The 26,889-nt window shown below is 50.9% G+C and overlaps 1 protein-coding gene across 12 annotated transcripts in view; it reads right to left on the bottom strand.

The window, feature by feature from the left end:
- The window catches only part of PKNOX2 (PBX/knotted 1 homeobox 2), a 316,891-nt gene that overhangs the window by 53,182 nt on the left and 236,820 nt on the right, over positions 1 to 26,889 (bottom strand). For 10 of the 12 annotated variants that reach the window (XM_045038500.1, XM_023239270.2, XM_019811510.3 and 7 more), the window contains 2 exons: positions 25,823 to 25,931; positions 10,205 to 10,344 (listed from right to left, as the gene is read on the bottom strand). In XM_045038500.1, the coding sequence (XP_044894435.1) occupies positions 10,205 to 10,344; positions 25,823 to 25,909 (227 nt within the window). In that variant the 5' untranslated portion in view covers positions 25,910 to 25,931. Of the gene's footprint in view, positions 1 to 10,204; positions 10,345 to 25,822; positions 25,932 to 26,166; positions 26,317 to 26,889 lie in introns of those variants that run through there. The other 2 variants (XM_019811511.3, XM_023239269.2) reach the window with 2 other exon arrangements.

Genomic DNA, 26,889 nt, shown 5'->3' with positions numbered 1-26,889 from the left:
GTCACTTTCCAGGACAGCCCCCTGTCTTTTTCTTGGGCATCTATTCAGAGCAGAAGCCCATTACAAGTATTCGTGTTGTTTCGCTCTAGTGAAATTTCTCTCGGAGGCTAATGAAATAAAGTTCACGTCCTCAGATGAACGTTCCAGGTACATCAGGGTGTGGCCTCAGACTTCTGTATTTTTTCTCAACAGACTGAGCAGAGAATGTGCTGTTGGACAGACAGCAGGTGCACTCTGGCCCCCTTGTCTTTTCACTCACCGCCTTCACAGACTCAGGGAAACTGGACTTCTAGCACTAGCCTTTGTTCCTGCTGTTCCCATCACCTCAACTGGGTTCCTGGGTCTCTGCCTGTCCTTCTGATAATCTTCAGAATCCATCTCAAGATACCACCCACTGCACCACGGCTTCCTGGCGGGTCTCGCCAGTGAGAAAAACCATTGCTTCCTCTGAACCATCCTGGGAAATGTTTTGGGGTTTGTATCTTGACCTCACTCACACTTTAGGGTGAGAAGCTCCGTGGTGTGAGATAAGCACAGATTTCAGAGTGGGACGGTGGGTGTGCCTTTGGGGGCAAGTTACTGAATTTTTCTGAACCCCAGTTTCCTCCTTTATAAAACAGGGATAGCATCACCTACCACGCAGGTTATGGTAAGGATTAAATGAAGAAACACGTAGAGCGTCTGGCACTTAGCAAGCTATCAATTAATGCTTGTTCCACTTCCCTGGAAAGGTGTGTGGGCACCTTTTTTATTCAGAGCAACATTGACACCATCGGCTCCAATAAATTTCTATTCCCATATCCACTGACTCATTTGGCAGGGAAAACAAGCCCACGTGCCAATTCAAATAGGCACAGAAAGAGGAGGAGGAGAGGCAACGTACAATTTATCAGAACTCAGAACCTCTTCTTTTTTTTTTTTAACCAAAAAAGCACTGCCAGTAAGAATTTATTTTTATTTCCCTTATGACACTCATTAAATTCTACTAACTATAGTTGTTTGTGCACAGATCTGTCTTCCTCACTATGTGGTGAACTGCTCTGGTCCACGAACTCATCTGATCTCTTTTCGAATTCCCAAGGGTCATGCACAGTGCCTGGCACACAACAGAGGATCAATAAATATCTGGTGAATTAATGAGTGGGAACAGAGGAACTATGGGAAGGAAGGTTCTAAGACACAATCCTAAGGTTCTTTGGGGCTCAGAATCCATCTCCATAGCAAGACTCAGATAAAACGTTGCCATCTGGCAGCTTCTAGCTACAATGGCTACGAAAGGACCTGCCTTCCTTGGGCTCTGCTGGGTGTGTGTGGGGTGGGGGCTGGCGGGGTCCTGGAGGGAGGGGGGTTAGTGTGAAGGAAGAGCTCGCCCAGCCCTCCATTTCTCCTCCCCTCGAAGGCACCAGATGGAGAGAGCAGAGTGGGGTGGGGGAGAACGAGCCAGCAGCTCCTGGTTGGATATATTTTTACTTCAGGTGTGACGTTGAAACCATGCGGGTGTATTTTTAGTCCTGCCTAGTGGGTGGTGTGTTCGCCTGGGTTGCCTTGGAGAGGACTTCTTCTTGTTGCTAAATTGGAATCGCATCTGCTAGGGCTCCTGGGCTCCAACCGGCTCTCCTCCCCCAGGTGGGCGGATAGGTCCATTCTTGGCAAGGGTGGGGCCCAGGTCAGGCCACAGTCGGCTGCGTCCCCATCCCTTCGTGACACCACCTCCCACACCCCTGCCTTCTGGCACATTAAAAATAAAAATAATAATAATAACAAATGTGAAATCTCAACAAAGCGATTGTAAAGGCTAGTCTGCAAGGGCAGGAATACAAACCACCTAAACGTTGAGATCTGTGGGGATCCCATGTTCAACCCTTTGGATTTACGGAGAGGTGACTCAGGCACAGAAAAGGGAAGTGTCTTGCCCAAGGTTAGCTAGTGAGAAGCAGTCAGAGTTTCTGTCCAAGTCACCAGAGATTGATCTCCAGCAAGCATACAAGGTCTAAGGGAAGGAGTGTTGTGGGGAAGGCGCTCTGTCCATTCTGCCTTGGTCACTGGCGATGACTAAACACACACCCACACACACTTTGTGGCCCTCTGTAAGTTACAAAGTGTTTCCATGTGCTTATTGCATCCAAATGCTCAATATTCTTATTCCCATTGCACCAATTAGCAAACTGTGGTGAAGTAATGATATTAAGCTAGGAAGTGGCTGAGTTGAGATTTAAATCTGGGAATCCAAACTCCAAATTTTGCGCTCCCCCCGCTCCTATCTGTTATTTTTGAACCATTATCGGAATCACTTCCTCCTCCCCCCTTTCTCTCTTTTTCTCTTCTGTCCTTGAGTCATATGTGTCCTTGGGGTCACAGAACTGACCTGCCATGTTTACCCTTCGAGCATCAAGATCACTGCAGCACAAGAGAATCTCCATCTTATCAAAGGAGTTTCCAAAAGAATCTTCTCTCATGATAATAATACTTCTGTGTGTTTGGAGAGGGCTTCCACATTTTTACAGCTCTTTCAGTTTCTCATCTGATGCCTACCGTGTGAGGTAGGACAAGCTTATCTAAAGAGGTTAAATGATTTGCCCAATGATAGAGTAAGAATTGAGACTGAAGGCTTAGTCTTATGTTCTCTCCACCTGACCACAAAATGGACTAGAGCTTGAGAAAATCTGAGAGTGGCGTCATGGTTAAAAGAAAGGCAACGGGCGCCTGGGTGGCTCAGTCACTTGAGCATCCTACTCTTGACTTCGGCTCGGGTCACAATCTCATGGTTCTTGGGATCGAGCTCCATGCTCCGCACAGAGTCTGCTTGGGATTCTCTTTCTCCCTCTCCCTCTGCTCCTCGCCCCTGCTTACTCACGTTCTCTCTTAAAATAAATAAATAAACATTAAAAAAATTTTTAAATTTTTTTTTACATTTATTTATTTTTGAGAGACAGAGAGAGACAGAGCACATGTGGGGGAGGGGCAGAGAGAGGGAGACACAGAATCCTTAGCAGGCTCCAGGCTCCGAGCTGACAGCACAGAGCCCGACGCGGGGCTCGAACTCACGAACCATGAGCTTGTGGCCTGAGCCGAAGTCGGACGCTCAACCAACAGAGCCACCCAGGCGCCCCGACGTTTTTTAAAAATTTAAAAGAAGGGCAAAACCGGCTCAGTCCAGCCCTGGTGAGAAGCCCCTGGCCACGTGAGCCCTCAAAGCCCCAGCCTGCCCGCCCTCCTCCTATTCCACTCCAGCTGGTTCACAGCAGCAGGAGGCCCAATTGCTGGCTATCTTCCCCCTTAAACGAGGGACAGATCCAGTCTAGTACATATCACAGTAACTACTCACAAATGCAGCCACCGTTCACCGTGAGCCTTCTACGTGGCAAGCACTGTCGGCTGTTAGCACTGGTTATCTCCTTTAATCCTAACACAACCTTGTGAGGATAAAAGTCGGTGGGTTCCAGGCTCTTCATATCTTATCAGCGTGCCTTATCTTGGTGGGGTACCTGGACTTCTCGGCTGTGCCTGGGCCAGGCCGGTGAGCTATGGAAGCAGCAGGATCCACACTGCCTCTCAACACGGCACACCTGCTCCCTGGACCAGACAGCTGCAGCCCCCGTGCCTGCCAGCAGCATGTGCAGAGGCCATGCGTGGGCTGGGGGCCCTCCAGATGCCGGCAGGAGGGGCCGAGAACAGGCTTTGCCTGGTGCCCGGGGAGAACTGAGCATGGTTTTACTTTCAGATTATGGCTCCAACAGGATCGCTCCCCTGACTATAGTCAACAACTGAAATGTTATCTCTGATGCCAGTGAATCCAACTGCTTCCAAGAGCAGGGAGTCGGCTGGAGCCCCCAGCCCAGAGAGCCCAGCCCAGAATGCAGCCAGGAACATCTGCTCCCGGCATCTAGTCTAGAAGCCCTAGCCTGAAGCATCTGGTCCTGACTTTTCTGCTTGGAATGGCTGAACTTCTCCCACATCTTTCTCAGGCCACCTCGCCCAGCACATTCCAGAAATGACCAAGCACAGTGCCAGGGAAGGCACAGGGTTAAGCCCCAGGGTCAACTCACTGGAGCCAGGACACCCTTTGGTCACAAGGTGGAAGCCTTCCCTCAAAAACACTTCATCAGGACGTGCCAGTTCCCAGGGTCCTTCCTGGCCAGGCAGCTGCTAAGGAGGACAGTCACAAGAGGACCCAGCCCCTCTGTCCAGCCCCCAACCCTCGGGGGCCCCTCCCACCCCATTTATCATTCCCCCTGGGTTTCACCTCCCTGGGGAAAAGCAGTGCTACTCTCCCACACTGCACTGTGGTCAGAAGGCTCGCAGTCAATTCCACAAATACTTTTTGAGTCCATACTATGTGCCAAGTTTCTATTAGAGCCGCTCTCTATGTCTATCTTTCTCCTACTCCCTGGACTGGTTCTTCTTTATTCAAAACCCCTCTTGGAACTTAACACGACGCTTGACACATAGCAGAGCTCACTACACATTTAACTGAATTGCAAGATAGACACCTCTTGACGGGGGGGGGGGGTCCTTTCCAGTCCTGCCTCTGGCTGCCTCGCCTCTCAGCATTTCTAGCATCTTCTGGCCTGACCAACCCCTGCTTGCGTTTCCCCAAACATGTGACAGCCGCTAACATCTACAGAGAACTCCCCAAATGCGGGATTCTTTACTAAATACGTAATGTGCATTCTCTCATGGATTCCTCACAACAACCCCGATGAAGAGATAATACCGTTTTACAGATGAGGAAATCGAGGCCCAGAAAGGCTTAGTGCCTAGGGCGGTGCCAGAAGGTAAACGCAGGTGATCTAAATGTAGAAGCCCATTTCCTAACCCCGAATTCCACCCCGCTGAATGCACCAGACGGCTTCCCATCCTGAACACGCCATGGGGACACGTGCTGACCCCTCTTGCTTCAAACAATCTCACCCCATCCCCACCCCACGCAGCAAACACTGATCTGTGTGTCAGGTATTATCCCGTATTCTCTAATTTTAGTCTAGCTATTACTATTTTCTTTTTTACAGTTGAGAAAACAGAGGCTCGGAGAGATTAACTCACCCAAGGTGACAAAGCTAATGATCACCAACTCTATTTCTAGGGCTCGTGGCACGGCCCAGCATGGCCATTCTCCTGCATTTACACCTCTAACTCCAGGGCTGCCAGGACCAAGCCCGGAGCCTCAGTGACCTTTACAAGGATGGTCTCTTACAATAGAGCGATCCGAACGCTGCCACTGCCCTGTTCCGATCCTTCCCCAAGTGAGTGTGCATTCTAGAGGGACCCGGTCTGGATCAGGCTGGAAGAAGTGGAGCACAGACAGGGCTTTAGAAATGTGTATCGCTCTTACTGAACTAGAGATGGAGTCCAGCATGAGCTGCACGGGTTAGAAGTTCTGAGTCTGTGGTTGAGGAGGGGGATGGAGCTGTCCTGAAGACCTGGAAGCACCACAGGGCAAGGTCAAGATTCTCGAAGCTGGGACACTGCAGAGGAGGTGAAGCCTGGTTTGATGCAGGGTTTCTGAAGCTTCCAGGAAGGAATTTTTGTTAACGGGTAAACCAGGAAGGGCCTGGAATCCACTTGGAGAAGATGGGAGTGTGGGGGTGAAGGCAGGGCTTTGCTCAAGCAGATGGGAAGAGACGACGGTGCTGGGTAGAAACTAGGAAGGAGAAAATTCACTGCCTCAGGGTTAACGGTGAAAAATCACAACTGCAAACACCTACTTCGTGCTGGGCACTGTGTGAAGTAGTTAATTCATTAAGAGAGAACATTTCAAATTTAGAACCCAGGAGTAGACCGCACAGGCCCATGAGGACAACAGAGAAGTGTGGGCTCGTGGCTAAAGGTATGAATAAAAATAAAACCATTCCAAAGAATTGGTTATAAGATGTATCGACCTGTTTAAAATCAGAGACTGTGGGCCTGTAACTTGCCTACCTGTATGGGGGTTGTACTTGAGGCAGGCAAGAGCCAGATGGGAGCCCTTCTTTGCAACTCTGGTCAGTGGTATCGTGTTGGTAGTTTGAAGTGGGCCCTGGTGGGAGCATTTACACAGTGGAATTCAGCAAATGCTACAAACCAGGGCTCTGTACCGCCTCGCCCCCGATAGCCAGCACACCAGCCTAGACCTGTTGTGTATTTATGAGGTGCTGCCTCGCCTGAGTTAATCAACCCATTCAACAAGCTCTAGCACACACTCTGTCCAAGCTGCTGACTCTAAGGTATGGGATGGGGCGCCAGGGATAGGTCGATTAATAAAACAGACATAGACCCTGCCCTCATGGAGTTAACCATCTAGTGGGGGAAACAGAAATACCGTTGATGAAATCAACTTAATTGTGAGCCATGCCACAGAGGAGAAATACGGGGTGTGTGTGGGGGGGTGGGTAGCAGTCAGCCACCCTCTCCACCTGCACGGCATCTCGATTCTCCAGCATTTTAAGTGCAGAAGCAAAGCACCCTGCCCCTGTCACTTCCTCACTGCTCAAGCCTGCTGCCTGGCATTTCCTATCAATAGCAGGTAACTTCTGCGCTGGGCGGGCCCCTTCCCCAGTTCTTGGAGAGCTTTTCAGCCTTGTTGGAGAGAACCATCGCCTTAGCCTTAGCAGAGCTTTCTCAGCAAAGCCGACCTCCTCCCCACCTCGCACCTGGCCAGGACTAGCTCTCTGCCACTCTGCTTGCTCCCCAGGACATCATGGTTTCCATGGGAACCCACTCACTTCAAAGGGGAATGAAGGAGACTGGAGGGGAGGAGGGAGAGTGAAAGCTGGATTAACCCCACCCTCCTGGCCCTATCTCTGCACGCCTGGCCATCTAACCACCAGGTTCTGGACAGCACCTAACACTGTCCATCCGCATGGAGGGGTGGAGTGGGGCGGTCCAAGCTAAGTTTGAACGTCTTGGGGGTAAGTCCCAGGGCTGAGGTGGGGGACTAGGGAAGGGGAGAACTGAGCTAGGTCCAAACCTGCGGTGGTCCTCACTGCACAGGGCCTCCCCTCCTCAGACCCCCCTCAGCACTGCTCTTGGGCCACAAACACAATTACCCGCGATGTGCATCCAATCATGGGATCTGCTCGGATTAGACTGCAATCATTAATCTGAGCGGGAGCTCCTGGTTGCCTTGCTGATTAGCCCAGATGATGCTCTGGTATGATCCAATTAAAGACAGACTGCCTCCCCTCTCCCCCACTACACGCACACACACACACACACGCACACACACACACACACACACACACACACACTTTCCACATCAGAAGGAACCAATACATTTCATTAACACGTCCTTATACACAAATAGAACCTCAGGGGCATTGGACGCTCCAAGGGCTCACAGGCACACCCCTCCTTTTGGTCACACTGTCCCCCTGCCACCCTGCAGGGGCCTGGTCAGAAAGGGGCTCCCTCCACCCTTCCTTCATCTGTGGTTCCGGGAGGGGCCACAGTGGGGTCTCCCAGAAGTCGGCGCTGGGCACTAATCTGAATTGAAAAGTCTTGTTACATTTATTGACATAAAATGCTGACTCCCTGATGTGCTTTGGAGCAGCCAGGCTGCCCCAAGGCAGGCAAATCTAATTAAAATTACCCGACCCTTCAGGAGGCTGAGCTCCCTCCCCGGTCATCCTGCAATGGCTGTAGAGAGAACAGCTGGTATTAATGGGAGAGGTGTGGCTGTGGGAGAAAACCCCGGGCCCCTGGGCAGGAGGGACTGCGGAGAAAAGCCGGGCGAAGGTGCTGGTGTCAGGTCTCTCGGTTGTCCTGAGATGCCGGGTGGCCATGTTTGTCTGGGCAATTGGTGGCAACCAACCTGGGATTCCTTCTTCACGGTCAGACAGCTGCAGAGACAATTTGGGCAAAGGCTGAGGGCTGCTGAGGGCTCAGCCCGGTGGGAGAAGATAAAGCTCAGGTATGAAGGTGAGCAGGAAGAAGCGTTGGTTGGAGGACCGTCTGGGCTTTTATGTTTCAAGTGACATCATGATGAACAGCTCCCACGGGAGAGGTGACCCACATCTCCTGCAGGTTGGCCTGGGTGGGAAATGAGCCTGAGATCTTGGGAAGGGCCACAGCACCAGGTGCTTACATGAGCTGTCCCAACAATCTTACTGAACCTACTGGTTAGCTTCTGTCATGAAACTCAAGCTCACAGAGATTAGTACACAAAAGGAGCTAGGACTCAAGCCTGGGTGTCCAGAAACTTTCTGTTGTATCACGAACCAGGGGTCTTTCTAGACTATGATCTGTGCTCACCACAGGTCCCCTGTCTGTGAAGGTGCCCGGGATGATGCACACAGATCACGTGGTGTGAGTGGGACCAAGCGTCTGCATCTCTCAAGAACTCCCAGGGGATACAGCGCTGTTAGCCCCTGGGCCATACTATGGGTAGCAATGATCTACATGGAGTATGATGGCTCTAACCCCCAAGCCATTAGACCATCAGGTGGTTTTCAGACGCCACGGTACTCTCCCTTCTCATGTTCACCCCAAAAGCACAAGCCCACCTCGAAGTTTAATTTCCAGGTGGTTGTGAAGCCTCATCTCCCCACACCCAGATGCTCTGGCCACTAGCCATTCTGGGAGCACAGAGGTTCTGCTCTGTCTGGAAGGCTCTACTCCAGCCCATTTCTCCTGGTGGACTCTCTCACCAGCCTTTAAGATCAAGCTCAAATATCGTTTCCTCGGTAAAGCCTTCTCTGTTAAAGCTCTGACCACACTGTGTTGGTTTCTCATCTGTCTATCTATCTGTTTCTGGAGAGATGGGGAACAGAGATGCGTTTGCTTTGATAGTTTACCCTCTTTCGCTGGGAGTCCAGCTCAGCGCCTCCACATATTAATAGTAAGGGTTCAATACAAGAGTGTGAAGGAAGGAGAGACAGGAGGACAGGAGTGTCCAGTCTCTCTGACAGGTACCGTGACCAGGTGTGGGAGTTCTTTGGGGTCCAAAGCAGAGTTCTTTCCCGGCAGGCAGCAGGGCCTGGCCAGTGCACTGGGCAGAGCGGGGCACAGGCATGGTGATTTATTCTTCCAGCAAGGCTGGGAAAGACCCTCGTGGCGGGACCTATGGATCAGGGCTCACTGCTCTGGACTCCGTGTTGGCATTAGAGGCACTCGGCTCATCTGAGTAACTAAAAATAATGCCAGTGGTAATGATAATAACAGCAATAATTACCACCATTACCATAAAAGCATTGTCACCGTGGGGAGGAGTGAGGAAGGAATCAATCTTCTTCCCATTCATCTTGGCTGGATCGTTCCCCATGTGATGATACTGGCACCTGCTGCGGTGTGTGTCCAGACACAGGTAAGACGCGTTTGCTGATACATGTGAATGTATGTGCTCACACAAGTGAGCGTGCACTAGAGTGTCACCTCCATATTGAGTGCTGACTCGGGCGTCTTTTCTAGCCGTGTGGGCGCCCCACAGAAAGACAATGACTAACATCCCTGCCAGGGCGGCTCTCAGAGGACTGCATCTTCTCAACCACATGGACAAACCAGACAGGCCCTGGGCCCCTCCCAGCCTCCGCAACATTCAGGGCCTGGCCCTGCTCTCAGCTGCCGGCTCTCAGCACACTCCCCCTCTGGAAGGAGGGTGCCAGAACATACGCAGCCACACACCACGCCTCTTGCTACAAAACAAAGACAATCATGGATCAAAAAAGGACCTGCTGCATTAGATCTACCTGGAATGCTTTTTAAAAAGTCATATTCCTCTTCCTATAGCTTGACCTACTGATTCAGCATTTCTGAGCATGGAGCCCAGAAATACAGGTTTTAATAAGCTCTCCCAGTGATTTTCAGGCATATTAAAGTTTGTGTAATGCCAAGTCCTAGACGGGACCAGCAGATGTCCCCTGGGCTTGCTGGAGTAAAGGCACAATGGCAGACACGCGAGGAGAGCCTCTCAAGGTGGCAGTTTGCTGAGCGGAGGGTTTCTGATGCTCAAGAGGGCTCAATCCCCAGCTGGGATGAGAAAAGGATCCTCCAGGAAGATGCTGCCCAGGCCCTCTTGGCCTTCACCAGACAATCCCAGGAAGCTAGCGTCAATCCACATGGGCCAGCTGAGGGATGTCCAGATGGATTTGAGAGAGAAGACGGTGAGAGCAGCTGTTGGGCATTGTCTTTATGCACCCACCCACTGGCCTGCATTCTCCTCTCCCAGGGCTGAGCTGGGCCGGAGGCTGACTGGGGCAGGGGCTTTCAACACAGCTGAAGTGTCTCCTACCTGTACACAGCTCGCTTGTCAGCCTCCAGCTGGGCCTGGGGGTCAATGGGGACACTGGGCACAGGCGTGCTGGCAGCAGCTGAGGGTGCGGAGATGTGGACAGCCTGGGTCTTAGAGGGTGCCTGAGCAGTTGCTGTCATCTGCAGAGAGAAAAAAGGGAAGGGGACAGGTTAGTATGGCCAGGACAGCCGGTTCCCCAGCTGGAATTGGGAGGCCCGCCCTGGCCGGTGGCGTGTGTGTGAACAAGAGAAGGTGGGCAAGGGAACGGCGGGTGTGCAACCAGCATCCATTTGTTTGCATGCCACAGTGAGAAGGAAGCATTCCCTAGGTGAGAACATTTTAGAGAATAATTTAGGAGCCTACAAAACCAGGTGGTGCACCGGCACTCTTTAGAAGAGACGACTGATTCTTCTTAATGCAAATTAGGGTGGTGACCTCTGCCAAGAAGCAGAAAAAGCCAAAATGATGAACCCTTTAAATTGTGCTTATGAGTCATTTGGGCTGGACTGGGCAGTAGTAAGTTGATTTCATGACTTTGAAGAGCAGGAAAAAAAAAAATAGCTGAATCAGTTCTCATTTGGGTGGAAGTTTACTCCGTTTAACCCAAGAGAGGAGTAACTGTTTTAATGGCTTTGATTGATCATTGAATGGGTCCCCAAATTTGGTCTACCTGGGTGTTTGGAGATAAGCAGGTTTTAGTGGACACTGGACAGATTTTTGTTCTCAGCCGTAACAAATATTTAGGGCCGTGATTTTCGTCCTATGTAATGTTTTTGAAGGTATCCCCAGGCCCCAAATTTTGTGCCAATCAGAGCGACTCCTTTTAATGTTGCTTTCTATATAAAATTTTAAGAAACTATGAGATGGCTTACATTTTTTTGATAACCACCCTTACAGAGTTTAATGCTTTTATAATATATTCTCTCTAGTCAAATGGATCCCTAAAATGTCATGAATGATGACATGCCTCAACTATTCTTTTCTGCCAGCCTGTCCATAGCACCAGTGTTGTTGGGCCTGATACACTTGTCTGACTTCCCCACTGAAGCCTTGTTTACACCTTCATCCATAGCATCCAATGACACAGAGTATGTGCTTAGCCTTTGTTGAGAAAATGAATGAATGAATGAATGAATGAATGAATGACTACATCTTAAAAGAATCAGATGTTTTATAGCTGGAATACTCATCATATGATCTAGGTCCCTGCTTTTTGGAAGAAAAAGTATAGTTCTCCCGTCAACACAGGCACATCGTTGCTAATGGTGTTGCTATCCCCAAGACATTTGCTTTTGCTGTCTCATTTTCTCAAGATCTCTGCTTGGATGTCACATCTTCAGAGTGAAATAGAGCCCCTCTGTCCCTTCCTATGCCCATACTCTGCTTCATTCCAAAGGCTTTTCTATGATCAGATACTATATATCTACTTGCTTAGTGATTTTCTCTTCCACTCCCAACTAACTTAAGCTCAAAGAGGGCTTGATTAGCAGTTGTACTTCTAGGGCCCAGCATAGCCTGGCACTGGTAGATACTCAATAAATATTTGTTGAATCACTGAATTAATGAATGACAGGTGGTGAATGAGATCTTTCATGTCTTAAAAGACACATATCTGCTTTATTGTACTGGCTCCCCATCATTTTTTGTTAGGAAGAAACACCCTTCTCATTGTTGGCTGAACTGGGGGGACTCACCCAAACTCAGCATCAGAGGCTAGACATCGCATCCTGATACCTTTAAGCCAGCAGACAATGGCTTGAATCCTGCTGTCTCCCATTATTAGCCTTTGACCTTGGGCAAATCCGTTGTTTTTCCTGAACTCTTATTTTCTCATCAGTAAGCCATTTGATGTCATTTTAGGATCCATAAGTATTTTTTTTTTAAGTTCACATAGCATTATTAGGAGTTTTTTTTTTAATGTTTATTTATTTTTGAGAGAGAGACAAACAGAGCATGAATCAGGGAGGGACAGAGAGAGAGAGGGAGACACAGAATCTGAAGTGGGCTCCAGGCTCTGTGCTGACAGCTCAGACGTGGGCTTGAACCCACGAACCGCAGGATCATGACCTGAGCCAAAGTCAGATGCTTAACTGACTGAGCCACCCAGGCGCCCCTAGGATCCATAAGTATTAAAGAGGTGCTATAAGGATGAAAGTAGAAACAAATGTTTCAGTTTTCAAAATAGAGAAAGAAGGTGGAATCAGAAAAACTAAACACTGCTAATCTTCACTTTGATCTGGGCCAGTTTCTTTCATCCACTAATGTAAGCAGTCATTTCTTCAAATATTTCCTGAGTTGTTGGCAACGTACTGGGCACCGTGCTAGGTAGGCACTGAAGTCCCGAGGATGAGTGCCTGTTCTCATGGAACTCAGTTTCTGGATTTAACATAATGACTATGCTGGCAGGTAAGGAAAACATACAGACATGTCAATGACCTCAACAAGGCACCTCCCATGACACCATGACACCCTTGAGGAAGACACTGAGAGCTGTGACCGGTGGACAACTGTGTGGATTAGTAAGCTATACCCAGAGGATGACATTTAAAGGATAGATGTCCGCTTGAGGAAGGCTTCTAGGATAGTGCCACCTGCTTTCTCCTTAGCCCTCTTCTTCAATATTTTTATCGGTGATTTAGAGGGTGTCTGAAGAAATGCTCAGCAAATTTATAGGTGACATGAGACTGAGATCCAAAAGATCTTTACAGATATTGGCCACAGGCTAAGTCTAATGAGATTAATTTGCATCTACTAAGTTGGAATGTAACACTTTTAACACTTGAGCCAAAAAAAAAAAAAAAATCAGTAATATAAGTGCAGAACAGGAGAGACACGGTTTAACAGCAGTGTTTGAGTTGACAGAAGGCTCATACATCCAAAGTGTAATGTGTCTGTCAAAAAAACCAAGACAAGCAACCTAACCTGACGCTATCTGAGGATGCATTAACAGAAGCATGACTCACATAAAGCCTCTAGTCTCATTCGTCTCTGCTGAAACCAGTGGAGGAGAATGCACTCAGAGGATAGATCAGGCTGGTGGAGGCATTCTGCACTGTGTCGTGGGAGGAATATTTGAATCTGGGATATGTAAGGAAGATTTGAGGGACAGGGGAGATGAGACACGAGAGCACCCTTTGAATATCGGAACAAGGGATTCGATTACATCAGCTTTGCTCTGCATGCTCCCAAAGGGTCAAACGACAAAACAATGCATTCAATCTGTATCACACAGAGACAGATTTGGGCTCAACCCAAGTAATACGTTTCCAAGCCCCTGAGCATTTTGAGGCCGGAATGGGCTGCATCCAGGAGGCATGAGTTTCCACTGCGGCAGCCAGCGGCCAAGTGGAGACTGATCAGCTGGTCCCCTGTGGAGGGGACTGGAGGCTCCAGCTGGGTGGCCTCTGAAGTCCCCACCCTGACAGGCTCAGACACATCGGGGAACTCTACCAATCACCACCGGCTGCATGGGGCTGACGAGAGGCTCAGACGAGATGGTGTACAGAATGTGGGAGTGCTTGGGAAACTCTGAAGGGCTCCCAAGATGGCGGGGTGGTTGTTGTCATTAAACACCCGATTTCCAAAATGAGCTTCTTTTCTAAAGCAAGGCACAGCTATGTCCACGGAGCTTGTTTAGGGGTGAAGTGTAGGGAAGGCTGGTATGGCTCTGCCTTGCCCACTAAGGGTGCATTTCCTCGTGTCCTTGAAGGAATCCACAGAGGACCTCCATGAAGATGAGCTAAGAGAGAGAGAGGGATGAGGGGAGATACTCCTTTTCTTCTCACCTCCCCTTTCTAGGCAAGACTGCTGGGTTACGGAGGGAAGCAGAGAATGAGAATAAATCAAAGGCAGTCACTTGCTGGCATCCCAGGAGGCCCCAGTTGAGAGGCAGTTCCTGGGGCTCAGGGAGGGTTGCGGGGTGGGGGCAGAAGAGAACAGATCTACTCTGAGCGGGACAATAATTCAGATTTATTTAGCTCCTGGGGGCCAAGTCAGCAAACTGCATTTCTCCAGGTTTGGAGAATGTGTGTTTACCTCCAAATAGATCCCCTTTTCTATCCAGAGACTTCCATTTCCCAAGAACTGGAGCTCCAAAGGAGCAGCCCCCCAGCAGCTGCCTCAGGGCCTGGAGGAGGGGGTGCCACCATGGAGGTTCTGGGAGGTTCCTGGGTAGCACGCCCAGAGCAGGAGCAGGGGAGAGGCTGGAGGGACCAGAGGTAGGGCAGGGTCATTAAGTGACATGACATGCTGGAGCTCCCTGGTTCTGGCTGGTGAAAGCCAACTGTTAAATCTTCTGGACTTTTGCAAGCTGGTTGATATCACATCAGTGGCTTGAAAGTGGCCTGGTTGAGCATTTACACCATGGAAATTGGCAAATGTTACAAATCAGGGCCCCTCCCCGAACTGGCTGTCAGCTATTTACTAGGACACCTAGTGTCAGGCATTCTCTCCAAGTAACTTTGTCCGGTTCTCCTCTGTCTGGCATGTAAAAAAACTAGTGACACACACTCCACGTGGCCACTTGGCATGTTTACAGCTGGTTCCAGGACCGGCCACTCCAGACTCTGAACCTTTCTACAAGGAGGCTTCAGAGAACTCTGGAACTTCTGCCTTGGTGGCAAACAGGGTGTGGGTATGGCATTGCCCAGACACAAGGACAGTCCCTTTTCGACAAGGAGAACTGAGCACAGAGAAGGAGAGGCAAAGTTGAACAATATCTTGAGAGTTTTCTCGAAGATCAGAAAGGTCTCAGTGAGTAGAAGGAGCAGGGAATCTGAGAGCCTGGGTTTGAAGCTCCTCTGTCAATGATTAGCTACATGTTGGGGGGCAAGTTTCCTGACCTCTTTGACTCTTGGTTTTCCTATATGTAAAAAGCAAGGGAGGGACGCCGGGGTGGCTCCCTCAGTCAAGGGCCTGACTCTTGGTTTCAGCTCACATCATGATCTCACAGTTTCGTGAGTTCAAGCCCACTCTGCACTCACAGTGTGGAGCCTGCTTGGAATTCTCTCTCTCCCTCTCTCTGCCCCTCCCTCACTTGCACTGTCTCTGTCTCTCTCAAAATAAAGAAATAAGCTTTAGAAAAATGTTTTTAAAAAAAGGGATAATACCACACAGGCTGTGAGGAGTAATCAAGAGAACAGGGCAATGACTAATGGCCAGGAAAGGGGGGCAGCAAGAGATGGGGTGCTGTGAGAGCCCACACAGCGTTCTAGGGTTCACCTTAGAGTCCTTTTCTTGGGGCAAACACACCCTGAGGCCACCGCTCCATGCTCTTTCCTTCCATAAAAGCTATAACCACTGGACCTCTCTCCATCATTCAGCCAGAACTGGCCCTGCCTTAAGCTTGGAGCGGAAGGGCCCAGATTCTTGGTCTGAAACACCTTGCGATGAAAGTTCACGAGCCCCGCCCCCATCCGAAAATGGACTGGGATGAGTTGACATTTGCAAACTGTGTATATGGGAAGGCACAATGTGCAGGCAAACCTGTCAGCTTCTCTGACCATCTAGTCTGACCATGAAAATGAGTAGGAGATGCTCCATGGTGTGATTTGAGAGGTGCTGACTACTTGAGAAGCTCCTCTCCCCTACCTGCTCCCGTTGCCCTCACGGACACTGGAACGCCCATCCATGCTTTCATTTCTGCTAAGCACCACCCTTTCCCAACTGTCGGAGGAGAGTGGCACTTATGTTCTAATGAGCTAATAAAATACCTCTATAGGCTTTCATGTCCAACCGTCATCCTGTGCAATAAGTTAGTGTCATTCTCATTTTCCATGAGAAAATTGAAGCCCACAGAGGTGCAGAAATCGCTAGAAATCACAGTTTACACGAACTGTTAGGGCAAGAACTAAGAGCTTTTTTTCTTTGAAGAGGAGAATGGGCAGACCCCCCTGCTTCCCTATCAAGTGACAAAGGGGACAGAAAGGAAGGGAGCCAAAAATGGGCTGAAGTGTCACCTCTCAGCCATGCTGGTGGGTCTCCCATGCAGCTACTTGTCCCCATTGCGGTCCAGCTTCTCCACAACACCCAAGAGGCCTCCCATACACAAGTCATTCCCCAAACACTAGTCATGGGTCATCCCAGAAACAGTCCTTCTGTGTGGAGCCCAAGCAGGAAGGGATGGGTGGTTCATGAATTGAAGGTGGCTCAGTGCTATTGAGTTCACGTTCCTGGGAGGCTGCAGAGGAAGGACCTGTGACCTAGGTCACAGTGACCTAGAGATGGCGAAGCCTGATCCCACGGGCTACAAGCCTTCCATCACTGCCAGCTGCCAGCTTCCATTCAGGGCTTCTCTCTTTTGCTCCTGGGAGGTGGGGAGGGGGACTCAGGACGAGGGATGACACCGGAGTCCTTCCAGCACCCCACAGGAGACACTGGCATCAAGCAGCACTGAATCCCACCTTTGCCACCCACCACTGGCCAACCTTGCACATGTAACTTTACCTTTCAGGGCCTCAGTTTCCTCATCTGTGAACTGGTGGTGACGCTTCCTACCTCCCACCAGTCACCACTGTCATGAGGTTTGCTGCCTCCTTCAGTGGACGCTAGCTGAGCCCTGGCGACAGTCAGGCCCATCTGCCCTGTGTTCCCAAGGCCCCGAGCTCACGATTTAGCCACCTGTGCTTATTTGCCTCTGTCATCAACTAGACAGTAGGACCCTGCAGGGCATGGGCTATGTCTTCTCGGTTTACAATTGTAGCCTCAGTGTTTGACAGCGAGAGTATCCAAAATATCTATTGAATGCAGGCATGACTGGTGTGGAGTAGATAGGCTTCTCATCAAATTATACCTTTTTAGCTGCAGGTTTACTTTCTTGACACTGAATGCCTCAGGCCACAAAAGAGAAGTCACAGTTCGTGCCTGCATATTGTTTGGGAGCAGCAGGCATCCCACCCAGGGCTGGAGATCATGGGACATGGTGTGATGTACTGGCATGAGCATTCACTTTGGACTTGACTCTCTGCCTGTGTGACTTGGGCGAGTTACTCAACCTTTCTGTTCCAGGGCCCTCATCTATAAAATGAGAGTAATAATACCTAAGGTGCAGTGTTGTTGGAATTAAATGAGATAATGTGTGCAAAGCAGCTGGCACTTAATAGCATATGGTAGTTATCATTAATATAATCCACCATCTGCAGCCCACCCACAGAGTTGGCCTCTGTTGCTTCTGTACCACGGGCTACCTGGAGGGGGAGGGGGTCCTGACCCTGTAGAAGGAACCTGCTCTCTTGTAAGCACCCGGGGGAGTGGGGCAGGCTTGAGTTCAGGCACAGGGAGAGGGGGCCATGGTGTTGTGGAAGGAGACATCACTCTTCATCAGCTATGTCACCTTGGGTGACTGACTCAGTTTCTCTGAGCCTCGGTTTCTCCATCAGGGACAAATGGAGCTAATAATCTCATTTCCCACGGCTACAGGGAAGCCATACGTGAGGGTGAAATGCACATGGTGGACACTCAGTAAACCTTGGTTTCCAAGCATGTTTATGATTCCTTTTTGCTAGTCTTCTCTCTGAATCCAAACTCCACTCCCTGCCCATATCCTGCCCCGGACACCTCAGCACCCACGCTTCCAGTGTCACCCTACATATGCCCTTTCCCCCCACGTGCTCTTTGTGTCTCCGACACCCAGGAATCTCTCACAGAGTCCTTTGTTCCAACCCTGGACAACCTAGGCCTGCACCTTCTCAGCGTGACTCAGCAGGAACACCCCTCCAAAGAGGAAAGCCCCTCTTCTGAGCCTTCCACCTGACCCGGGCAAGGTGGGAGTTGCCCATTCCCAGTACCTGCCCCACCAGGCCACAGAAGCACTGTGCTGTGGTGAGCCGGGGGGCTGCACGCGTCTGGCCCACTAGGGGCCGCTGGGGCGCCAGCAGGGCTGGGCTGGGCTGGGCTTGCCCGGGAGCTGGCACTCTCTGCGGTGCCCGGGCAAGCTGGCAGGGCAGGATTTGGTTCCCTCACAACCAGGAGAGAGTCCAAGGACCTGGGAGGAGGTCAGGGCTTGAAGCTATTTGGTAAACATCGGATTTGGCCCCAATAGGTGGGAAGCAGCAGGGGGCAAGGCCAAAAAATGATGTTTTTGTGGGAAGGGCACAGCCCACAGGGTACTCCAGGCCCGGGCATGCTCGCTGACCCTGGTCTTGTCGCCAGTACAGCCCCCTTCCCTTACGCTGTACCCTGATCAGACCCTACCATGTAGGGTTGCCTGAACATGCCCGATGATTTACATCCTCATGCCTTTGCTCTCCCAGCTGCCTCAGCAGGAAATGTCCACGTTTCCCTGGCCTCCCTCCCTCCCTCCCAACTATATGTAAACCTACCCCTCTTTCAGGACTCAGCTGGAGCATTAAGTCTCCCCAGAAGCCTTTCCAATACTCCACAGCCCCCGGACCTAGGTAGCCTGGACACTCGGCTCATCTGTGTATGCTCTGAACCTTAACGCCTGTAACACTTGGGGGCCCTTAATGGTCTGTCTTCCTGAGTGGACTGGTTTCCTAGCTCCCATTACCATGACTGGCTCCCAGTAGGCTCCCAGTGTGTTTGTTAAATGACTGAATGACAGACTGAGCGAGAGAATGAGTGCGAGGGAGGTGTTAAAAGGTTCAGGGTTGGCAAGGGCTCCTCTAACCGTCCCCTGACCCAGTCAGAACTGGGGGAGGGGGGGAGAAGGGGGGGACGATCTGAAAGCAGACCCAGGCCAGACCAATTTAACTTGAAGGGGCTCCTGGAACAGCAGGCCTAGGTCACCTACATTCTGATCCCAGGGCCGACTGAATAGAACAAACCACAGAAAAATTGCCTCTGTGGTGTAAAATGAGGGGTCTTAGTTAATTCATTAGTTTTAAAAGGGTTTGTAGGCAGTGGTTTATAAAACGAGTCTTGTAAAATGTTCACTGGCCCTGCCTGCACTTCTGGGGTGTTACTGACATGTGGCTAATAGGAGGAAGGCTGTGAACTTAAATCTGAAAGGGCACTTGGGCACTTTCCTGGCAACTGTCTGCTCCCCACCCTTCCCATCCATCTCTGGAGAACCCTCACCTATATGACAGTCCCAAACCAGTGATTTCCAGTATAGTTAGTGGGTATATCAGAATCTCAGTGTGTGTGTGCCTCTGTGTGCTAGGTATGTGCCTGTGTGTGTGTGTGTGTGTGTGTGTGTGCGCGCGCATTTGTGTGCCAGGGGGTGTGTTTACAGCTAGAAACAAATATTTGATATTCCTATCATATTCCTAATAAAAAGGAATTAAAGTTCAATGCAATCTTGGCTACTGAAGATGTACAGAAGAGAATGAGTGAAAAATCAATGTCAGGGTCATGGAGGAAAAGAGGCCGGGAAAGAGCTCTCTGCTTTTCATGCCCACACTTCCACCAATCCTGTGAGGCAGGGAGGGCACAGTTATTCCCATTTTACCGATGCTGAAACCAAGGGCCAAAATGGACTATAAGCTCCATTAGGGCAGGAACTATTCATTTCGTATCTCCAGTATTTAGCACAAGTTCTGCAAGATCACAGGAAGCTCTCAGTATTTATTGAATGGATGTGTGGATGAAAGAAATCTTACTGAAATGACTGGCCTAAATGTGTGTAATTCACCAGCAGTGCAGCTGGGCCAAGGCCTAGGATTCCTGAATTTCTGCCACGTGGAGTCATCCCACTTCTCCAGACCACAAACTCCAGGGACAGTAAGCACCCCTGGGGCCTTGCTCACCCATCCCCCTGTCTCTAGGCAATGTAGACACCCCAGCTCCTAGAAAATCACACAGGAAAGGGAGGCAAAGTAAGTTCAAGTGTTCCTCAGGTCCGCTGCGGACTTTGATCACCTGTTCCCTGATTTATTTTAAGCTTTGTGTACTTGGGCCATTAACTATTTTTGTAGCTGTCTGGGGCACTCCTCTCCTGCTTGGAGGTGAGAGGATAGACAATCAAATCTCTGTGCTTTTGGTAAATGTCAGAATTGAGGTATAAGTTCATCAAATAAAAAACCTACACAAGACCAGTGGAGCATTTCTTCACAAGCTTAGAAGTCCTAGTGCATGCTTACCATCTCCTAAGTCGGGGACACAAAGGCCCGCCTGGTCAGACCTGTAGGCTGCTTTGCCTTTTCCACAATGAGGAATGAAGGTCTTGAGTGAGTTGGAGTTTGGGGACATGTCCGGTTTAAAAACATGGGTGGCCCAAGCAGGCCAGGGAGAGAGGTCACTGTGCACAAAGAGAAGAAAGACCCAGTAAAAAATAAAAAAGAAAGAGAAGAGTCCATTTTGATGAGTCAAAGCAAGGGAAGGCAGGTCACCCATATGGTCCCTGGGGTGTTGCCCCCAGGGGCAGAGGGAGCCGTCAATCACAACCACAGAAAAGGCTTAGGGGGACTTTCAAAGCTGCTGAATTAACTCTATTGCTGCAAAGTGAATGTGTTTCACAGGCAGCTGAGCAGAGGGCCCTGCAAGGCAGGGGGCTCCAGCCCTTAAAGAGATGAGAGGAATGGAAAGTGTGAAAACATCTGAACTCGCGCTGCCCGTCACAGCTGCATGGCCTGGATGGGGGCCATTCACAGCCAGGGGCCCCAGCCATCCCCTCTGCCTCCAGCTAATGAAACCAGCATGGGGATCCTAATGACTGATCAAAGCCCATCCAGCTTCCCCAGGATGTCAGCTCCCCTAGCTCTGCCTGGAGTAGGAACAGTAGGAACGGTGCTCTGAGAGGGAGGGAAAGAAGGTACCTGGGTGGGGGGTGGGGGGGGGGGCAAGAGAGGCGGTCTTGCCTGGCCTGGCCTTAGCCTTCCTCTTGAAGGAAAGGTGAGACAGCATCTTTCTGACCCCAGATCTCCACGCACAGTCTTCTGGGGCCTGAGCACCAGTCTCCTCACTCCGGGGACGGCAGGAGGATGGAAGGGGATGGAGGAACGTAGCTTATGCCAAAGGGTCCCAAGCACATGCTTGACTTCCTTCTGAAATGAGCTTCCCATACTGGTCCTGATCGAAGAGTTCTGACTTGGCCTGCCTTGCCTCCCTCTGGTCACTAATCCCGGGTGAATGGCCAACACATTTTTAATATCACCCATCATCAAGTCATGTTACCTACGTACCAGTTTGTTCCTAAAGTGGTAACTGAGTGCCCACATCCACAGGGGGCTGTGCCTAGTGGGACAGACCGGGACCTGCCAGGATGTCTGCTTTCTAGTCAAATGCTCATGTAGCCCGACACGCCGGGGACATGCAGACAGAGGAATACTAAACATTGAATACATACACAAATAGACCAGATAAAATATTTGTCTTGCCTATAAGCCAAGGGCAAAGATATTTGTGGAACGGTAGGTATGTGTCTGTGTTTGAGGAAGAGTGGGGGGAGGTTGCTGATAGCAGGGGTTGGTGTGTGTGGGTAAGGTGAGGGAGGGAAGCTACTCCTTTCATGGTTAAATCCGAATGGTTTCCTGAATTTGCCGATGGAACTGCAGAAGGGAGAATTTTGCTTGGTGTGGACATTGTGTGTGGAGTGTTACAGGAAGTAGAAGAACTTGAATGATGTTCAGAGGTGAAGACAGAATACGTGAATGAAGGGTATATGCCCAGAAGGAATGAGAAGGTGATTGTGTTACCTTGAAGATTCGGGGGTTGGGAGGGGGTGGGGAAGACTTGCTGGGAGGGGAGAAGAGTAGAGAACACAACTTTTAGAGTTCCATTAAGATTGGGGTGTGGGGTGGCAGTGGGTTGGGGCAGCGGGAGGAGGGGGTTGGGAAAGTCCAGGTGACAGATGGCCAGGCTGGCTGTTGCAGAGATGCAGAAGAGGGAAAAAGAGTGATGTAGGAATTAACAGCATGTACCGAACAGGGGGACCACACACCTAGCTCATAGCCACGTCTCCCTGGAGACAATGTTTTCATTAAACAATCATTGTAGAAATCCACGGTCCCCAGTGACTTGCCCCTACTTCTCAGGGCATAAAGTGAGGATCAAGGACTCAGTGACATGATGCTGGAATCGAAGTACTGTAGCTAGACAATAGAGGGCGCTGCGGCTCTAACAGAAGTTAAGCAGAAGCCACCAGAAGGAGGAAGCAGGCCACAGGAAGGGTTTCAGTGGGTTGTTGGTTTTGCATCTTTCAAACTTATGGTCTGCATTTAGTGCACAATAAACACAGAGTGACATCCTTACAAGTAATCACAGTTTCCCCAGGATGGACTGAGACGGAACTACGGGGCCAGAAGCTGCTTGGCCATCATACCACTTGGCTTGTGCCCAGATAGCATGGGGCCATAACCATTAATGGTTCTCTCCTGAAATGGGAAGAAAAAAAAAACCTCCCTCATTTTTAATAACTTTATTCCCCAAACTTCAAAAATGAAATTGCCAAGTTAAGAACTTGCCTTGAAAAAAAAATTCTAATTTATTATAAAGAAGGTCCGGGGCTTGGGAATTTTTTAATGCAGATTCCTAATTTTCCAAAGTGAGATTCTCCTGTGCATTTGAATAGATTATGCTCAGTATTGCTAGCCCTTAGCACAACGGGAACATTATTAAAACGATTGCGTGGGTCTCAGAGGAAGGGCTCTGCTTCTCGCTTCCTTTTTCATTTTGGGGACTTCGTATCAGAGACTGTCCATTTTTGCCTGTAGAAGAAACTGGGTTTCCAAGGAGGTGATAGAGAGATGTGCTCATCTGTCCAGGCCTTGAGGAAACAAGTCATACCAGGTCCAGAAGTAATGGGATGAGGCCTAAAGGAATAGGAGGAAGTGGGGAGTCCCTTTCCAGAGAGCCCAATTTTGGAAGTGACTCCCCTGTGTGCCTGACCCATGTTCCTATTAGGCCTGTCTTTCCTGAGGACATTGAGTGTCAAAGAACAGTTGGTTCTCTAGGATAATGAGCTTTAGGAGGGCAGTGGAGCGGGGCGTCCCCTGAGGAGCTGGGCTCAGACTCTTGACAGCACAAAGGGAAGACAGTAGGAGGATCAGCGCAAGTTCCCCAGCAGAAGACTCACACTGAAGACATTCCTATGTGGGAGTCACTTCCAGAAGCCCCCAGAGAGTGTGGAGAAGGGACCCCCCCCCCCGCCCCGCCTCCCAAAGCCAACTGACATGAAAGTCTAGCTCTCTCTGGAGAGAAGTGCCTTTCCCCGTGAGTCAGAGGTCTTTGTCCTGGGGGTCTCATTCACCTCCTCCATCCCATCCATTCCATCTCTGCCCTGACTACTCCCACTCCCCAGTGGACTAGCTAAGGCCATAAGGACCCCAGACTTCGGCTTGGTCACTTTACCATGGACACTGACACTTCCTGTCAGACACTTCTTTCCTGGACCTTGCTTGGGATTACAAATAGATGTGTGGCTTCCTCAGGGCAACGTATTCCTTTGCTATAACTATATATTCAATGGCGAAGTTCTGGTGGCTCCTCAGAGAGGAGAGCCTTGGGACAGTCCGCACACAGAGCTTCTACTCTGAGGCTCTAGACGGGGAGCTGGAGCCTCTGTTCCTCCCTCCAAAGGCTGCTCAATGGTGGCTTCCGGGGGGCCGAGTGCCCAGGAGCTGCAGCCCCACATCTATCACCTCCCCCAGCAGCTGGGATGTATTAGTTCTCGACTGTGCGCTGAGAGTTAAATCAGGCTCCTGTTCTTAACTACACCTGGATCAGCATGCTTAGACAACATGGGTCCTGCTGCTGCTCTCTGGCTAATCTGCACCAAACCCAAACTTCTCCCAGCTGCCCCTGCAGGCGTGGGGTGGGTGGGAGGGAGGCAGCAGCCACAAGCTATGCCAGTTCAATGCTCTCTGAGCTCTTGGCCCTGCGTCGTCTGTCCCTGAGCCTTGTGTACGCAGTCCTCTGCACCCACCACTGGCTAAATACAGGAAGTGGCCCGTGTCCACTCCCCATTTCTACTGTGGAGCTAGGAGAGCAGTATCCAACGACAAAAGAAACAGAGCCAAAGTTCCTGCCCCTTTATCAGTGCCCCAGGGATCCCCAACACTGCCTGAGCAGACGAGAGGATGCAGTCTGTGTCCACTGAGGGAGAATGAGGCTCGTCCCCCATTATGACCCCTAGGTGCCTGGGTCCCTACAGCCCAGGCCTCCTGTACTTCATTCTGACTATGGAGGGGAAGGCTGGACATAGTGTCACACACCTGGAAGCTTTCAAATAGAGGACCATGTAAATGCCAAGTCCGAGCCTACGGTCACTCGTGGAAAGCTAATGACATGGGCAGAGGGTTTGCTGCATATGAGGCTAGGCTGGGGAGAGCCCAGCAAGGAGCACGGCGTTGACATGTTAGAACAGGGATGGGGACAAAAGGACGTGTGCTCAAAGGTCAGGGAACGACGAGTGCTTTTGGATTTTCAAGGGGGAGAGGAGTCAGTGGCGGTCCACACGCTGGATATTCTGTAATGTGGTGATTTCCTGGGGCAGGAGGGGGCGACAGGGATGGATTGAGCAGCCATTATATGCTCACACTAGGCTGGGGGTGTCAGGGTCATAGGACCTAATGTGAGCAAAAGCCTGCCCCCCTGCATCTGCACCTTAATATCCTTTTCACACTGCACAGATCTTCCACGTGGCCCCTCAAAACGGCCATGTGTGAAATGCTAAGGAGCAAGGGACATCAGACAGAGCAAAGACCAGCTGCTGGGTCAAGCATGAGAAGGACTGCCTGGCACACAGTAGGCTCTCACTGCCTGTTTGTTGAATGATGAATGAATGTTCTAGCTGGCCACATTTCGTATTACAGATACTCAATAAACACCAAATGAACTAATACTGACTTGAGGGACCAAGGTAGAGAAAATAGGAGAAAGTGAAGGTAAAGGTCAGAGAATGGAGGTGTCTGTGACAGCCCAGCACGTAACCACCTCAGAGTCTCCAGAAAACCATGTGTGGAGAAAGGTGCGCACAGGGGAAGCACGGATCTGAAGTGTCAGTCTAAAGGACTGGGGGAGCCCAGCTCACAAAAGCTGGGCCAGTCCTCTAGAAGGAGGAGAGGAGACAACAGGAAGACAGCACAAAGATGCCGTCTTCTCAAGAGATGCAACCAGGATGGAGTCTCAGAAGAACTTGGGGGCTGCTGTGTCTGAGCTGGGGGGTGGAAACGGAACCAGGAGGAAATGGCTGGAGAGTGTAGAGATACAGTCCTGGCCTTTTTCTAGAAAGAAGCAGACAGAATCTTGAACAGAAGGGCGATTCCTGGAATGGGCAGGCAGAGAAGGGCTCCAGTGATAAGGGCTCCAGTGACCAGTTAAGGGGGGATCTGGTGCAAAGGAACCTCTAAGAAGTTTCCCCAGATACTCAAACGCAGAAGCGATTCACCGACATCTGGATCTGAGGGAGGGGTTCCGTGCATTTGTCTGATATCTGCTCTGAGTGGGGAGCAGGGTGGGGGGTGGGGGCAAGACCATGACTGGGTGCCCCAGACAAGGGTCCCAGATGCTGGTGACAGAGCTACTCAAGTCGGATCTGAATCTGGTTTTGTCAGATGCAATGACATGACCTCCAGGGGTGTGTGTTTGCCGGCTCTCCAGAGTGGGGCGGGGGAAAGAACCCAGAGTGGCCAGGATACAGCTGAGGGAGGCCTAGCTCTTTCCCGCCCGGGGGAAGGCCACCGCACCCCCTTCCCCGTCATCTGGTCAGTCGACACTCACCTGCGGGCTGTCCTGGTAGGGTGGGGGAGGGACATTCTGCGTGGCCATCATCGTCAGAGCGGGGGCTGGGGAGGCATGTTGCATCATGGGATTGATTCACATCGAGGATCTGTGGCAGGAGAAAGGGGGCCGCACCGTTAATACGCTGAGCGCAGGGAGCCCTGGGGACCGGCCGGCTCGACATTTCCTCAGGCTGGGCCACCTGGACTGACGGGATATACAGCAAAGGCTGGAGGCCCTTTAGGGGAACAAATGAGAACTAGGGGGAGAGGCCTGGGTGGGGAGGGGCTTGCTGTGCTATTTTGACTTGAAAGAAACGATATTCAAATCGCACGTGAAACAACCTGTGCAACCGCAACCATGCTTTGTTCAGCATCAGCTGGGTCCTGGCGGAGGTGGGGGAAGGGGTTGGGCTTGGCCGGTGGCAGCACAGGGCACTGGCGGCCATTCGGGTATCCCACAGGGCACGGCCTTCCCCAGGCTTCTGGAGCAGCCACCTGGGCTCCCAGGGGCAGGAGGCCTCACGCCCTTCCACTTCCACCCACCTCCCCGCCCCAGGGTCTGCGAGCACGGACTAACCCCTCCCAGGTGTGCTCGCCACGCCCCCTAGCGGCCGAAGAGAGAGGTGGGGCGCAGGTCGGCTCCTCTGACTGGAGGGTGGAGCCAGCAGCATGGGGTGACCCGTTGGAGCTCTGCAGGGAAGGGAACGAGGCAGGGGAACATCTGAGATCCCGGGTGAGCGCCCCGTCACTTGCCGAAATTTTCTAGGTGTGTGCTTGTGACTATGGACATATGGATGTCTCTGCAACATTCTATTAAGTAAGACTCCTTAGCCTTGGTTCAGTATAGCGCCCCAGGCATCGGGGGCCAGAAGAGCAGTCAGAGCCAAGTCCATGCCCTCCTTATAGAGGAGGAGACAGAGGCCAAGAGGAATAATGGGGGGGGGGGGGGGGGGGCGGGGTGTGTGTGTGTGTGTGTGTGTGTGTGTGCAGTGAAGCAGGGATTGGACCAAAATCTCCAGGTTTCCTGTTCCCTGTGTCCTCCACTGTACTACCCCCTTCCCATCA

The sequence above is a fragment of the Felis catus genome, chromosome D1 (assembly GCF_018350175.1).
Source record: "Felis catus isolate Fca126 chromosome D1, F.catus_Fca126_mat1.0, whole genome shotgun sequence".
NCBI lineage: Eukaryota > Metazoa > Chordata > Mammalia > Carnivora > Felidae > Felis > Felis catus.
This window is presented reverse-complemented; position numbering and strand designations above follow the sequence as displayed.